Source organism: Anoplophora glabripennis, unplaced genomic scaffold (genome assembly GCF_000390285.2).
Source record: "Anoplophora glabripennis isolate ALB-LARVAE unplaced genomic scaffold, Agla_2.0 scaffold801, whole genome shotgun sequence".
In the NCBI taxonomy this organism is placed as follows: domain Eukaryota; kingdom Metazoa; phylum Arthropoda; class Insecta; order Coleoptera; family Cerambycidae; genus Anoplophora; species Anoplophora glabripennis.
In genome coordinates this window covers 137,948-156,232 of record NW_019416894.1, presented here as the reverse complement: position 1 = coordinate 156,232, position 18,285 = coordinate 137,948, and the positions used below count along the sequence as shown (strand labels likewise).

The 18,285-nt window shown below is 31.9% G+C and overlaps 1 protein-coding gene across 1 annotated transcript in view; it reads left to right on the top strand.

Moving 5' to 3' along the window:
• Positions 1–18,285, top strand: part of LOC108913493 (transcription factor IIIB 90 kDa subunit) — a 105,654-nt gene that overhangs the window by 21,055 nt on the left and 66,314 nt on the right. The window contains exon 3 of the mRNA XM_023455632.1: positions 16,429–16,635. Coding sequence (XP_023311400.1) covers positions 16,429–16,635 — 207 coding nt within the window. The remainder of the gene's footprint in view (positions 1–16,428; positions 16,636–18,285) is intronic.

Genomic DNA, 18,285 nt, shown 5'->3' with positions numbered 1-18,285 from the left:
CAGTCTTTTCATTGTATTCAAGGTTGCTCTAAAATATGAACTGCTTATAGTTTAATATACAGGTTGTCCCGGTACTTGATACAAAAATGTCGAGTACAAATAGATGAAGTCAAAGTAATACCAGTTCTTCATAAAAATTTTTTTCATACGGGCATTCGTTAACAAGTTACGGGCCCTCAAAGGTGAAATTTAAAAAGTAATTTTTATTTACAGTCTTTAAACTATTAACTTCAGCGTGACGCAAATTTAGTGACCAATAACACATGCGTGCAGCTTCTTTTTGATGTTGTAAGTGAAACTTCATTATGCTCAGAACTCCACGGACGGACTATACCCAATGGTTAACAACCCAGAATTTTTGCATAGATGTCGCTCGCAATCTGTCTGTATCAAATTAATTGCTCACAATTACTATGTTAGAACCTTAAATATTATTTTTAAAATAAGAGTAGAAAATCTTATTTCTGCTAATGCTAATACTAATGTAATTTTCACTAACAAAATTTGGCAAACACACTTCCCGCATGACACAAAATAGAAAAACAAAACAGTTGAAAAAACCTTGCAGGGTTTTCATGAATCTGGATAGATCGACGAAAAGTGGTTACAAATGAAAAAAAATCTTTGTATGTCATGTTAGATGTTGTGGAACATCTAATAGATTCGACACAACAGAGACCTTTCGGAGAGCATTAAAAATAATTGCAAACAGGAAAAATTACATCCATATAAAATTCATTTTATTACAAGAATTGAGTGAAGATTATGATGATCGTAGAATCGAGGTCTGCGAAATTATTATAGATAAATTAACCGAAAATATCAACTTTGGCACCCTCATATTGTTTTCTTACGAATCGACATTTTATTTAAACTTTAGAGACAATCGACCGTTTCCACACACATCAGCGACTCTGTAGTACAACTCGAGAAATTGGCGGATGCGCCACCATCGCAAAGAGTACAAATATTATTATTAATGCAATAAACTGTTAATGTTCCTCAATAAACATCGCTTCTATCCATATTAGTAATTAGAAAAATTACATTAATATTTTGTCATCTTAAATACTATTGTATTGATACAAATATAAGAACATTTGTCAACACGCTTGGGAAAACAGTTATATAATTCAAAATGTTAGTAGGAAAAAATATTTCATAAAAATAATATTACCTTTAATACTCGGTAAAAAGTACTCGGGTGGTTACAGTGAACAAATGTAAATTGCAACGGTCTGCTTTATTATCAGGCAGAAAAGAGTAATTTTCTTAATGTAGTTTTAATACTTTTTTATACGACTGCCTTGCAAAAGGCGGTTTTGCACACGGAAAACACGCTCTGAAAACGGTATTTTGCACACGCCGTGTGCTAAACATTTTGCACACGGTTATGTCATCTTTGCACACGCGTCTCCAGATTGTGATTTTTGTTTGATGTTGTCACCCAAATTATGCAATGTTTCAAGTTGGCTGAGTTTCATAGCAACCGTCACGGCTCCTTTATTTTGTTGATTAGATACTTCAAAAATTGTTGAATTCCCGAAGTTTGGGTGTGAAAATGTGTGATTCTGAAGAGATTTTACAGAAAGCAAGCGAAATATGTTCGGAACTGCTGCCCACAAAATCCAGAAGCAGGTATGAAGCTGAGTTAAGTCGATTTATGGACTAGCGACTAGCCAAAAATGTCCAAACTTTCTCAGAAAACGCAGCAATGGTGTATTTTGAAGAACTATCTAAGAAATATAAATCTTCGACGTTGTGGACGATTTTTTCGATGCTCAATTCAACGTTAAATGCCAATCACAACATAGATCTTGGAAGCTATAAAAAGTTGCAAGCGCTAATCAGACGAAAATCCGAAAACTACGTCCCAAAGAAGTCCCAGATCCTCACAGAAGATGATTTTGGCCGGTTTTTGACGAAAGTATCAGACGACAAATATTTACTTATCAAGGCATGTCGAAGGGAGGAATCATGTTATCTCAAAATATAAGACACCAAAGATTTCGGCAGTGCTATGCTGATTAAACTGAAGAATACAGAAACAAAAGTACCAAGGTGTTTTACAATTACAGGAAACCTTTACACTATCTTAAAAAAGTACTGTGCTCTTCGTCCTCCTAATCTGAAGACAGGCATGTTTTTTTTAAACTATCAAAACGGAAAATGTTCAAGCCAAATCGTTGGCATCAACAAAATTGGAAACATGGCTAGGGAAATCGCCAAGTTTTTGATGCTAGAGAATCCAGAAAGTTACACGGGACATTGTTTTCGGCGTTCATCGGCCACAATTTTAGTCAATTCTGGCTCAAATCTGCTTACCCCCAAACGCCATGGAAGGTGGAAATCCAGTACAGTTGCCGAAGGCTACGTTGATGACTGTTTGAGAAATAAAATTGAAGTTTGGAAAAAGATAGTCTTCAGTGTCTTCTGCTGCCACAGAACCAGAACAACGATCGTCTACTGGAATACAACAAGAAAACAACGACCGCACGCTGAAAAACTGCACTAAAAACACGACACCAAAAATATTCTCTATTACCGAAAACAAGGTGCACAATAATACTGCTTTTCCCAGCGTAACATTGAAGGAATGTTCAAATGTTACCATAAATATTAAATATTAGTTTCATTTGTTAATGCGTTAGCAATTTTCTTAATAAAAACGAGTTAAATTAAAAGTTGTATTTAATTTATTTTGTTAATGCGTTGGCAATTTTAGTAATAAAAACGATTTAAATTAAAATTTGATTTTTGTGGTCTCTGTTTTATCGTAAAAAACTCGTTTGAAAACCTCTTTGCACACTCGCTCGACTTGTGGACCTCGCCTTCGGCTCGGTCCACCAATATGTCTCGCTCGTGTACAAAGAGTCGTTTTCAAACCTTGTTGTTTAATATATTATTAAAATAACGGACCGCTACTAGAATTTTTGCTAGATTGGAATGTTCCGTAGGGGCAATTCGCATTAATGACTGAAGAATTGATACAATACTGGGTTTTCAGTTGCATTTATTTATTGCAACTTTGAAACTTCTCTAAATAATAAATTTTCAATTTCGCATCTACTGGCTCTACAGTATGTATGTCCACGGTTAGAGTGGAAAAGAGGAAAAATATTTTTATTTTTCATTTTACGAGAAAAATGCATTCTTGATTAAAATTTATGCTCGTTTTTAAAGACATTTTAAAGATATTTTAAAGACGAGCAAAAATTTTAATCAAGAATGCCTTTTTCTCGTAAAATGAACAATACATATTTTTTACTGTCCGTTTCTATCAAAGTAGGCCGATTCATACACAAATTGACATAATATAAATTTTAATTCTAAGCAATTTTCCTTAATAACATATTTCTGTATTGTCAAAAACAAAGGCAGTTTATTCTTTAACGATTTTTATATTTACTGCTTTTCTGATCACCCTGTACATGCAAGATGAAAGTTCACCTTGCCAACCGCATTTTAAAGACAAGCAAAAATTTTAATTAAGAATGCCTTTTTCTCGTAAAATTAACAATTAGAAAAGTTTTACAAGTCTGTTTCTATCAACGTAGGCCGATTCATACAAAATTGACATTATAATATAAATTTCAATTCTGAGCAATTTTCCTTAATAACATATTTACGTATTGTTGAAAACAAAGGCAGTCTTGAAGGATTTTTATATTTACCTATTTTATGATCACCCTGTACGTACAAGATGAAAGTTCTCCGTGCCAACTGCATTTTAAAGACAAGCAAAAATTTTAATCAAGAACGGATGATAAAAAATTATATTTTTAAATTTGAGTCCAAATTTAAAACAGTCCGAAAATCGACCTTAGCTACCCCTACTTCTTTAAAGGTCTCCTTGGTTTATAATGAAACCAGTTGTCAGCTAGCTTATTTTAAATAAGGACGGCAGTAATTTGTCGGCATATGTTCAATTAAATAAGGTCAGGGTTAACGATGGCGGATTATTTCGATGGATTCAAGTGGATTTTTAATCTGTTCGGCATCAATAGCGGATACTACGCATCCTCGGGGCATACGGGTAAATAAATCTCGAATTCAAGGCCGCAAGAATCACAATACATACATGAAAATAAGGACGTTTCAATATTCAGGATAAAAAACTGAAGCGGTATTGTATTGGCGAATATAGGAAATCAAACAAATGGAAAAATGCGTGTTTTGTAGATATATTTCATTATTACAGGAATGGTTTTTTTATTGGTCATGTAAATATATACTTGGAAGAGTTGATAGTATAAAATATACATATTATATTAGTTACGGTAATGCGAAAAAAATACAATTGTAATTTTTATTATATTGTGATTTTTCACCAGAGTCAAGTGAAATAATGTCGCTACTTGAAGAGATATTGATTTTTGCTTAACAAAACTACTGCAAATAATATAAAATAGTGAATAGATTGATGAATAGATGTGTTGCTGATCAAATGCCATTGGTTTTGAAAGTTGATGTATATTTTTTAAATGCCATGATGGCTGTAGAAAAAGCAAGTCCAGCATAGTATTTTTTGGCATGTAATCCGCACCCCTGTCAAAACTTTTACATACTAGTGTCATAAATAACTATTTTCTAGTGTTGTGTGTAAAATATTAGCATTATTATTATTATTGCATATTAATAAAAATAATATAAATAAATTGTTCATATTTTAAAATATATCATATTTGGCGGGTTCATCCTATGTTTTCTAAATCCTACATGTTCGACGAGCTATGTCACCGAAATCCTACTACTGCGACATCTTGTCTCTTCGAATTGAGTTCGCCCGATTGCCGCAGTGGAGCGAAGATCACAACGCAATTCGACTTGACGGTTAAGCTGGAAGTGGAAATGTAATGCAATTGTTTTCACTGGCATATTGTCGTTTTACAACCTTTCTATTTTCCTTTCATGGATTACCTTTAGTACTTTAGTAAATTTATTAGGTTTGTCTCTGCAGTAGTCTCCGACGGTATACAAAAGTCCGGAGCATACGCATTAAGAAATTACCGTTTCTGCAGAACAAATCTCAAATTCTAACCAGAAATTTGATATCTGGGAAGTGTCGATCCGAGACATGCGTTCTAATTTCGTTAATCCAAGTTGTTTGATATTGGCGGCTTGATCTTGAACTTTTAAGTTACTGAGTAATGCGCAAAGTATAAGTTACGTTATTTGATTTTCTTTAATTATTATTAAATATACAGGGTGTTTCACTGTATGACGAGACATATTTCAGATATTTTAATTTTGAAAATTTGGGCAATAGTGTTTTCGGACATGTGCTTCTCAGCTAAAATAATGGCGTTCACTTAACGCTTCCGGTTATACCGCAAGTTGATGTTATCTTCGTTATTTTAAATGGAACACCCTGTATATTATTACAATTTTGGATTCTACGTCAATTTTTAGGAGAATTTTCATAAAGATTTTCTATTCTTAAAGTTAACCATTTTTGATATATTTAATTTTTTTCAAAAATAAAACAAAAAAGCACTGCCTAAATTCAAAAAGATGTGTATTTTACAATAATAAAGTTTATAGATTATCAAGTTACCTTTGAAAGTTTCTAGCTCCATAGCAACGCCGCACCGTTCTTTGTCTAATAGTGACTATCTTGACAACACATGACAAAAATACATTTAGTATGAATAATTTTCTCGCAAAAATGGCACGTTTACGTGAAACCGAGCGCATTAAAGTTTTAATGATTATAAGATATGGTGATAGAAGGTGAAGTTGTGACGAAGTAGTGAATATTTTTCATGAATTGCGTCCTGATCGGGAACGTATTTTTAAATCTACCATTTCAAAAATATTACAGCGTTTTCGTGAAACTGAATTACAGATCTACGAAAAAGTGGAAGACCAGTAAGCGTTACAAATGAAGAAAATTCTTTGAATGCCATGGTATATGTGTGCCATGGTGTATGCCATGATATATATGGTGGAAAATCCAATAAATTCGACACAACAGAGAGCTTTAAATCATGAGTCGATATATTATTCAAAAAATTTGCAAACGGAAAAATTACATTCATATAAAATTCATTTGTTACAAGAATTGAGTGAACACGATTATGATCATAGAATCGAGTTCTGCGAAATTATTATGGATAAATTAAACGAAAATGTGAACTTTGTCACCAACGTATTGTTTTCTGGCGAATCTACATTTTGTTTAAACGGGCATGTAAACCGACACAACTGTATTGGTATTGGTCAGACCAAAATCCACATTGGATGGAGGAAGTTCACACCTAACGACTACCGAAAGTAAATGTTTGGTGTAGCATTATTGGTGGATTCATTGTAGGACTATTTTATAAACGAAAATGTGACCTCTAGACGACTATTATTATTACTTATTCCAAAGCTTATACGATTATTCTTGAACAATAACAATCTCAATTTACCGGCATGGTTTCAACATGATTGGACTCAGCCACATTTTGGACATGTGGCTGATGGACATGTGTTGGACATATACCTAGATGAAACTTTTCCTGATAAATGGATTGGACGCAGAGGGGCAATTGAATGACCAGCTAGGTCTCCCGATATGACTCCTCGTGACTTTTTCCTGTGGGGTCACATAAAAAATGTAGTCTACAAAAATAGGCCGCAAAATATCAGTGTTGCAGGAAAGGATAAGGCATGAACTTTCCACTATTCCTCTCGACACCCTTTTTTGTTCTCTACAAAATTTTATTCAGCGAATTCATTACTGCCAGGAGGTAAACGGTGAACACTTTGAGCACCTTATAAAATAGAATTCCAAAGAAAATATTTGTTGTTTATTAAAATTTATTTTCTCTCTCTCTTTTTGTTCTGGCATAATTGTTTTCATAAAATCTAAATTATTCAGGACATTAATTAAAAAATACATTTTTTCGTTTCATGCATTTTTATCAACCTTGAACTGTGCTTTTTTATTTTCTGTGGAAAAACTAATAATAAAATTAAATCATATCCATATCCTCCACCTTGTGTTTCAAAATAAATATCCATAATTCGGTGCCCTTTTATAAATTACAGCTTCGAAACTCTCTTTTTCACAGGCGATGAAAAATATCGGTGTGGGAAAGCCGTTGATAAGATAAGGTAACTTTCCAAATTGCGTTCTTTTATCTTTCACCAACTGTGGGTAATAAAATAAAAAGTGAATTTTAACCTACTAAAAGAATATAACTTCGACAACAGATGTTTTCAGAAATAAGTTTCTATTAAAGAAACACCCTGTATAATATCTTTTATAGTAAAGTAACACCGAAAAATGGACTACAAATTAAAAAATTATGACTACAGCCACGGAAGCCTACAAATAATGGGGTTATTATAAAACATATTTTATAGTATTTTCTTAATGTTCAAAATATTGCCAAACTGCCAAAGCACATATATGACATGTATAAATGACTATAATAAGAGAGAATTCCAAAAAGTGACAAATATACAGTGTGCCATGTAAAAAAAAACAAAAGTTTGGTCAATAGTTTTTTATATATTTCTTTGAAATCGCAAGAAAATTTCCAAAAACCTTTGGTTATTACTGTTTTTTTTTAAATAGAAAGGCAAACAATATAAAGAGTGTAGAATGTGCAACTGTGAGTATGACTAATGTATCAACTTTACTATTTGTATTTTACTACTTATATTTTAAGGACCGTAATTTCGGAGTTATTTGTTCTCATCAGCGTCAAATAAAATGCCGACAGCGGAAGTAAATACTGCGACGGGTCCATTACACTTAACATTTTCATTTGTTATATATCAGGAACGACATCTAAATTGCTTGAAAAAAATCACTTAATAAAATATGAAATGATAATGATAATGGGACATGACGTCTTTTAATCCACGTTTGACCTTTAAACTTGCGCCTTTTAAAATGTTTTTCATAATATGTAGAAAGGTAGTATGTATAATGAATCGAAAAATGAGATGTACATAAATTTAGATGTTTTGGATTTACGCCCTCGTGTTTGTAAATTTTGCAAATAAAACTATTTAGCATAATATTTCTATTTGTTTTGTTTCTGTAAGTAAATTATTTCAATCTTATAAGAGCATATCCATGTTACATTTTTGTTTGTTTGTTTATTCAAGTATTCAAAAAACTAAGCCTACAATTTTTTCCGGTGCTCGGTACAAAGAAATAATTTTAAATTCAATGTGTATGACTACCGCGACATACCTACTACTTTAGTTCAAGATAATATCATAAAGATAAGGTCTTTTTTTGTTTTTTTCTCTTGTATTTGTTTTTATATTTTTAATGGTTAAGCCTTCCCCGAAGGACGGTCTTGGCGACGTTAGCCTACTTGAGAACCATTAACTTTCCGATAAATTAGTGTTGACTGAAATATTTTACTTTTTGGCCCATCCGTTCCGAGAACTAACAAATAAATTACTACGCGTCCCGACTTTTGTCGTGTTACTAAAAATGTTTTTAATTCGACAATAAAAATGAAGAAAAGAAACTTGAAATTAACGTTTTACAAAAATTATTGGAAATGATCACTATTTTCAGTAACACCACACTTGCGTAGAAGAACATTCATGAGTTCTACGCGTATGCGATAATAACGTTCATTTACGGACATCTGCTAAATTAGTCTCTTTTTATCTAGGATGCTAAAATAGTAAAAAGGTAAGGAAAAATTTTACATTTCTGAGATACATGTTGTTAAAGTTTCTGTAAAAAAATTATTTTTAGTTTTTGTTTACGTCTTCCTAATGGTTTGGCCAAATCTATTTATATTTGGTACAGGATATTGTCTAATAAGTATACAGGGTATCACCTAACGAATGTTACATACTTAAAGAGTAGAACCCAAATTGTGTCGATTTAACCAAAATTACTTAAACGAAGTATCCAAAAAATATGGGGAGTGTGTTAATAAATATTTTCTGTAATATCTTCATAACGGAGCATAATTTCGACTTATGATTGGTACATATTTTTTTTGTAGAATAAAATTATCTATTTCTGATAGTTGCGTGTAAAAATTTAAACGTACAACAAAGTTATAGAAGGATATTCACAAAGGGTTGTACTAAAATGAACGTCCTGTATGATTTAACCTAAGAGGAACATAATCACTGCACACTTCATGAAGAGACACTAAGCAACAGCATATTTTGCTCAAATCGGTTACCTAACTGGGTTCTGAGTTAAGGAGAAAATAAGAAATAAAAAAGAAACTCCCTGTAACTTTTTTTTGCGACATTTTTCGTTTAGCAAGTTTGGTTAAATCTATACCATTTGGGTTCTAGATTATACCCTTGAAGTATGTAACATTCGTTAGATGATACTCTGTATATGATTTAAATATGGCTATCAAAAATAATTCAGCGGCAAAGATTCAGGGACATTGTCATCGTTTTGTGTTAATTACACACAAAAGGTGCTCTTTTTCGAGAAAATTACAAAATTTGATTTTAAAACTTCTCGCCGGTATGCATACACAAATTATTATTAGTAGATGACTTTTGAGATGATTATCTGAAATATATAGAGAAATAATTTACAATCGATTATTCGGTCTCTTTAATTTAAATTGGTAAGCTTTCGTAGATCAATATTTGGGAATTTAAGTGAATGTTCATATTAAGCAATCTGTATCGTCTTAAACTTTGATTCACAGCCACACAAAAAAAAGTTGGGTATACTTTTAATGCGACATGTATTTTTCGTAGTAATTTGGCCTCCTGAACACGAATCTGGGGTCAGAATTGGCCCATCACGTCACAATTTTTTCCTAACCTCAAAAAACTTGTGAAAAATAGTGAAAATTGATGAAAATTTACTGGGAAAATTTGGAAAAAAATTTATTTCCACATCAAATAGTACATTTACATGTAATAGACTCTGCTGAATTCAAATCCACTGTCAGAATTGAGCTAGAACGTGTGGTTTTTTTTCTAACCTCAAAAAACCGAGCAGGAATCGCTATTTTCAAATTCTGAGCGGATTTTGACCAGATTTTGTATAAAGGGGTTTTCTGGGTCGCTGATTACGAATATGAATTCACATTGTAAAAATTCAAGATGGCTGATCCAATATGGCAGGTGTACTTTTTTGAAATCCACCGATTTCAGTAGAATTTGGCATCATAAGGATGGCTGGTTGATCTCACCTTCATTAATCACACATCTGGAGCCAGATTTTCAGGTGGAATCAAATTTGTAGGCAGAGTCATAATTTTAGGCCGAGTAGGCGGCATTTTTTCGGCAAAGTCACATTTTTAGATTGAAGGCATAAGCAGATGCAGTGATGTGCTGTGTGGCAGTAATGTGTCCTTTTCCTTGAACTTTAAAATTATTAAAAAATAAAAGCATCTAAATGCAATAGGAAAACTGCATAGTAGTTAAAAAAATCTGATTGGAAAACCATAAGCCCATGCACGACTAAATAAATGAAAGAATAAAGTATAAACTTTTTTGTCTTGTCCCATGGAAACAAGCACATCCCACTACACATCATTACATGTGTAGAGTCTTTAAGCGAACTCACATTTTTTGACGGAGTGGAATCTTTTACCTTGATTTGAAAAAAACCACACGTTCTAGCTCAATTCTGACAGTGGATTTGAATTCAGTAGAGTCTTTTACATAGGAATTTACTATTTGATGTGGAAATAAATTTTTTTCCAAATTTTCCCAGTAAATTTTCATCAACTTTTACTATTTTTCACAAGTTTTTTGAGGTTAGGAAAAAATTGTGACGTGGTGGGCCAATTCTGACCCCAGATTCGTGTTCAGGAGGCCAAATTACTACGAAAAATATATGTCGCAAAAAAGTATACCCAACTTTTTTGTGTGGCTGTGATTATTTGCCAATATAACTAACTAAAAAAATATTTGGGTTCTTTGATGTGTGTACCAACTGAAAGTGGGTCAGCTATTTTTTATACATATTTGTCAATACACACCCAATAATACTTCCTTACTTTATTAAGGCTCGGTACTTTGAGACGACTTGATTAAATAAAAATATGAGACCATTACAATTTAATCAATGGATTTTGTACTTTGTTTCTTGGTTAGTAACTAACGCTTGGTTAAATATGGTTGACCTCCATGTTAAATTAATAGATATATCAACTCGCTGCTAAAGCTGATCGAGTTAATCAACAGTCAATTTCGACCGAAATTTGACCGATTTGAATTTTACAGTAGAGAAACAGATAAACTAATTTCGCATAATTTCGTGCTATTTTGAAATGTATCTCGATCTTGATGACATTTTTGAAGATGACGATGAAGAAATATTTCAATTTATTAATGATCAGCGCGCGTATACAGTTCGAGATCAACGAGATAATTTGAAATAAATAGGATCAGTAGTTTTTTTAACAGATTTCGATTAAAGGAAGCAACTGTTGACAGCATTTTATAAGAAATTCAACATTTGTTGCAACCTCTCGATTTATAGGTGATTATAAGAAATTGTGTTCAAAACAAAGTCAAAACGTCAAAACATCGCAACATGCATTAGGTTAGGTTCGAAATCTCTCCAAGATTTTGAATGACGATAATGCTAACGCCTCCTCTACCACCGCTTGTTTTGCAGTTACTGCTGACATACCTCTTTGGCTGCTTCTTTTACAGTTATAGTAGCAAATATGAATAGAATGATCCCACAAAGAAAATTCCCTTGTGTTAGTTTCGGTAGCAGAATCCAATTTCACAATGCAATTTTTTATTTTAATATAAATACTAATAAATAGTTAATTGTTTAATGTTATTTTCTTTATTTATAATAATAATAATAATAATAATAATAATAGCATTTATTGCCCAACAGAGTTAAGTATCCATTTACAGAGCAATTGTAAAAAAATGTCTAGTGATAATTTGTACGGATAAAACATTATTTTCAAATACAAAATAATAAAAACAATAGAAAAAAATCAATAAACATTAAGTAAGACTTAAAATTTTATAAAATTAAATTAAATAATACATATATACATGTATAAGCACTACATTATAAAATCGTAAGACATACACATACTCTTCGTTCGGACTAGACTAAAATATAAACATTTAAGAGCTAATATATCTTGAAAATTTCTGCAATTTCTGATAATAAATCCAAGAGTACGAAATGCTGAATTGACAATCGTGTTGATGTGACTATTAAAAATAAGCCCAGTGTCGAAATAAATCCCTAAGTCTTTAACAGTTTCGCACCGTTCAAGAATTTCCATCAATAATAATTTAAATTACATTTATTTTATTGGTGACTAAAAAATTTTGTAAATAGAGACTGAACCTTGATTTTAGTCACAAAAAAACAACCTGTAATACGCATGCAAAACTACAAATGAGGAACTAATTTTTTGTAACTTATTCTATGAAGGAGGAAAATAGAAATGTTGAGTAAAAAACTAAAAGGTACTCCCTGAAACTACTCGTAAGTAAGTGACTATTTTTTTTAATTTATTTATTACTATTAAGGACTCGGTACCCTGTTACTTGAAAATTTAATTACTATAAAAGTTAATAGTTATGTGGGAGAAATTGCTTTCAACTGCTCCTATTTTTAGCTTCGTTATTTCCAAGTTCTCTTCACATAACAAAGTGGTCTTTAACTTGGAGGACGTATTACTTTTTTACGCTTTTGCAAGTCATCCTGTATAGTCAGTCGGAGGACTTTTGTGATACAATACCTAAGAAAGAGAATGCGAAGTATTGGATGAATTTAGACGTTTTCATTTGTAATCTGATTAACGATTGTGATTCTGAATGAATTCCTTTGAAAAAAATTGTCGATTTTTCCAATAAACTCTTATAAATAATTTACACCTGATTTAATTCCCGATGTCGATTGAAAGGGCTTTTCAATTGATTCCCGAAAAATTTCGACATTTTTTTCTCTCACTTGCTGCGAATAAACATTGAATTTCTACAAAATTTGATTAAAATTAAGTGGCGATGGCGCAGCGGTTAATTGGACGTGGCGGGTCAACCGCAGCTCGAATTCCTGGTAATAGCTTTCATGTCTATCATTATAAATGTCTGTTACACTTTGTTAGAGCTGTCCGGAGATCCTCGCCGGTCGGTGTTGTTTTGAAATTTTGATAATTGAGGCGTGAGAAGAGTAAGAGGCATACAGTTTTAGAGTCAAAATAAAAAAACGTCTGTAAGATTTAATTACACAAATTGATCAATTGAGATATACAATTGTAACAATACAGCCTTCTAAGATCAACATGATTAATATTATTTAATGATTCGATTTGAGCAATTTTGCATAGTAAAATATTGAATGTTAAATTTACACTGAAACGCCTCACCTTCCAAAAAACAATTATATGTTAATTTTGAGATTCTAAAATTATCTTAAAGCAAAGAACAAAAATAGTAATTCTTAAACTTTGTAACTCTCTTAATATTAACTATTGAACTAAAGCAAGTTCAGTAATCATAATATTTTGAAAGCAGGATTAACTGATATCTCATTACTTACGAACCACTCTTTTTTATTTAGTGTTATATTTTTTTAAATAACTTGTAGCAGCCGTCAAATATTATCATATTATTTTATACATCTGTACATTTTTTAATATTTGGCAACAAATGTCAGAAGATGATATAAGTACCTGGTAGTGTTGGCAACATGGAAGTTCACGTTAAAAAGAATAATAATATACTACACCTTTGATTGGACAAAGTGAGTGTTGTATTTATATAAAATTTTATCCAGGTATATGCAGCGGTTTCAAAATAAAACACCCTGTATATCACAAACGATTAACGTTAAAAAGTAAATATTCGCATTAAAACTTGTCATTTTAAACATGAGACACCCTTAAAAATACAACATATCTAAAGTGGCGTTTTCATAGTTACTTGTTTTAAGTACTAGTATAAGTAAATAGCCAGGATAGTTTACCATCTGCCCAAATTGATTAGGGCTTCCCGATACGATACGATACCGATATTTTTGTAAATTATCGATATCGTATTGAATCATGATTGAATTTATCGTCTTGTATTGATATCGACAATATTATTTTTGTAATATTATCGTATCGATATTGATTTCAATACGATATCGATACGATATTCAATATTTATTGATATAAAATAGTTGAAATTTATTTTTTTACTAGAAAAATTGCACTAAATTTGATTTTTTTTTTAAGTATAACATTTATATTAATTTATTTACTTAATTTGAATGAACATACAAGCTAAGATATAATATGAAAAAAGTAAAAATATCTATAAAATATTTTATGGACAAGAACAAAAAACTTAAGTGTTAAAATATTAAACTGAACAAAAAAAAATTTCCACTACAAATTAACTTCGTAAATTTCTTTTTTCAAGGAACTTTTCATCCACATACTGATTAAAATTAGAGCCTGAGCAATTTCATCCTTTAAAGAATACCTATTTTTAGTTATAACTAAACCTTCTTCTGAGCAAACACAGAATATCTCGTGCCATGCGCGATAATATTGGATACTCGTGATTGAAATTTCTCCACCATACTAAATCATCAGTTTCTGCTCCTGATCTTGGAGAGTCCAAATATTGAATTGTCTCTTTTTCCCACGTCAAAGAAACAAAATTGGTTTTACAAATAGTATATTAAAATACATTTTATCATTATTATCATCGTGCTTTTGCTTTTTTCGTGAAGACTCGACGAGAATTTGTTTACGAATATATATTTTCTTTTTTATAGATATTGGTTTATATATTCATTTTGTGCGATTCGCGCTTTTGCGAGATCAATATTATTCGATATTATGGACAACACATTATTGACGATAGAATAATTATTGTCAATATTTTAAAAGTTAATATCGTATTCTTGCAAATATTGTCAAAGAGAGTATTGTATCGATATCGTATCGAAAATCGATACGATATCGATATTTTTATCGAATATCGGGAAGCTCTAAAATTGATAAGTTGAGGTCATTTTCTATTTCCAAATTGAGTGATACTGGGAAGAAAAAAAACTAGAAACAATAAATTTATTTCGCTACTGGTCACACCTAGCAAGATCTTTGAAATTGTTCTTTATGATAGAATATTTCATTGTATTAAATCTTACGTATAACTTCAGTGACATGGCTATTCACAAAGTATCAACAATTACTAGTTGCTATACTTTAAATAGTACCTAATCCTTGAAATGGACGCGGTTTATACCAATCTTGTGAGGCGTTTGATACAGTATACCATGTGTTATTATAAAAGCTGTATTATTTTGTTTTCGGTACCAGTTTATTCTTGTCGTTTAGTTGACACCTTCGTGGCAGCAGGAAATATGGTGTTACAAATTAGTAGGTCAACCCGTTAACCACATATTCTCTGGACTTAAATAATGGGACTTTTAGTATGTCACTTTTAATTTCGGAGCCCCATTTTTAAAATACAGGGTGTCAAAATTAAAATTTAAAAAACGATTTTTATTGATAACTTCGATGATTATGCAGATATTTATTTGAAATTTAGCACATATTTTGATCTTAAGTCGGCACTGTTTGTGTAATTTTGGTTTAAAATATCAAAGCGCGAAAGGAGGGGACGGGGGTTGCAGTACCCATGGACCCCCTATTTCTTTTGAGAACGCCTATGCTTTCCGAATATATTTTTTTAGATAAAGAGGCGTTTTATTCTATTTTTACAGCCTTGTAAGATTATTATTTGGGGCCTCGTTTACGAGATAACTTTTTTGATGATTTTGACACCCTGTATTTTGAAACTGAGGCTCCGAAATGAAAAATGGCATAAGAAAAGTCCAAAGCATATGTGGTTGACTGCTTGACCTACTAATTTAAAGCACCCCGTATGTCAAAATCGCTGTTGTGACGTTTTTGAAATAAATTTAGGAGTTCCTCAACGCTCTAACTTTGGGCCTCCTCTTTTCTTGTGCGTTATAAATTTTCTGCTGGATACTATTTATTATTGCCAATGTCAACTGTTCTATCTATAGATTTTAAAGTCGTTCACAATTTGTTGTGTGGTACTAGGCGAAAAATGATTTTTTTTAACAAAGTAACTAGTTTATTTATTAGCATTCTTTTTCAGAAATACAGTTAATTAAGTACAACAAAATTTAGAGGGAAACTCATTCTTGTTTATTATTAAAAAAACAAGGTAAAAATACAACTCTAAAAGGGAAGGTAAATTTTGATATTGAATCTAAGATGTCCGCGCAAACTCGATTTACAAAAATGAATGAATCGATGAAAACATAAAAATATCTATAATAAATACAGGCTGATTTTTGTTTTTTATTCTAACAAAATTCTACTTGCTTTGGGAACTTACACTTTGTTGTTATGCTAAATAATCAAGAATCAGAGAAGCGCTACAGCCGTTCTAGATACAATACTAATTCAACAAATAATTATTGTTTTTATTTTGAAATCATAATCAGATTACCTGTTTTAGGCCCTGATATAGCCAGCATGGGTTTGGCGAACTCCTTAGAAGACACATCGAATGCCTTCCAGGCCTCTACGGCATATGAGGTCAATTTCACATTCGACGACATCGATGATGCCGAGCTGGACACCTACATCATGACAGAACACGAGTTCGAGTGTAAGAAAGGTCTGTGGCACCAAAGGAATGCCGATTACTTGGAGGAACAGAGAGGTAAGAATACTACATAAGTTCGTGTTGAAAGTTTTGCCATTGTACTACCAAATGTACTACAGTTTTAAAAATGGGGACACGTGTTCGGACACTACAGTGTAGGAAAGTACCGATGGTCTATCAGAAGTTACGTGAGAGCGATAAAGTAAGCCATAGAAATCCATGTGATATACAAGGATGGCTATAATGAAGGCATCTAATAGTCAACGCCCATTTCGCCCTTCCACAAATAAGATCCACTTCTTATACTTTTCTTTTTAAGAATCACCATTCCTGAGATATCGCGATTCTAATAGTTGAAGGAGTCACGTTTTACATGATATGCACACCACCTGTGAAGTAGTGTACTTTGACGCGTTTTTTTGAACGTGGTTTCCCCGGTAGGCCTACTGCACGAACTGTTATGACGGAATTTTCTGGGACAATACTCTTTTAACTGTATGATGATTATTGATATTGATATTGGTTATTGACTTTAACTGTAGTTCTGATTTCTTTTGATATTTTAATCTGATTCATTCAAAGACGACTGACAACAGTCATGTCTTCTTCGATTTCTTTTTTTTTCTTCCTCTTCTTCTTGCTGGATGTTCATAAATTGTTCAAATGAAGATGAATCAGCTGTCTCTTCATCGAAATCACATGAATCTTCATCTGTTGTATTCAATTGGACATTTGGTCAAGACTGGCTTTGCAATTAGTACACGCTGGAGAACACAGTAACCCTACTCTTCTCCAGCCACATTTAGCACTACAACCTTAGAAAAAAGAGTTGTTTATAATATTATCTGTTTTAACTTTCCTAAACCCGTCCGTATCTGCTTTACGAAGTGACAGTAGTATAGTTCAGCTAAACTAGGGTAATGTGAGAGCTCATTGACACTGAGATTCACAAAAAATACATACATTGATTAAAAAATAGTAACATAATTGTTTATATGAAACCATTCATGTCAATCATGTAAAAAAATTGTATGTTTTTTTAATATTTGGTGCTTCATCCACATTGATATCAATAAAATATGGTGACTTTAAAATAATACGTCGCTAAACCATACAAAAGCATTATGTTTTCCATTGTTTTTAAAAAAGTAACAATTGACAACACTAATACAACTTAGTAGTGAGGATTCACATTTGTATAATGATAACATGTTTTTGATTTTTTTGCTTCATAACAACAGTTTAAAATCCATCGAAACTAAAGTTAACCTCGATTTACTGAAACAACCACAGTAGGTACTCACAGAAAATTCGAATTTTATGGGCTTAAAATTAAGTAAAAAATACACAGAATAGAAGCCCAAATTTGTGTATTTGTAGAGGTCGAGCATCATATTGTTTATAATAAAAGAAAAAAATGGCGCTTTTTTCAGTTTTAGCTTATAGTCGAGGAAATAAAGCACTGAACCTCTGAAATCTGTGCAGTAAGATGGATCGTGATGCGGTTTTTTGCATTCGATTCGTTAGAGCGTCCAGAAAGTTTGTAACCCAGAAATGAAAATTGCATCGGTGCATAAGAAAAATGCGTTTTTAAAATTGTATCTCGAAGAGTTAAAATATGAAAAATTTATAACTCGGAAAATATTGACGGAAATCAGTTCAATTTTGCTACTCGGGGGTTTTTGGGGTCGCTGAACACGAATATCA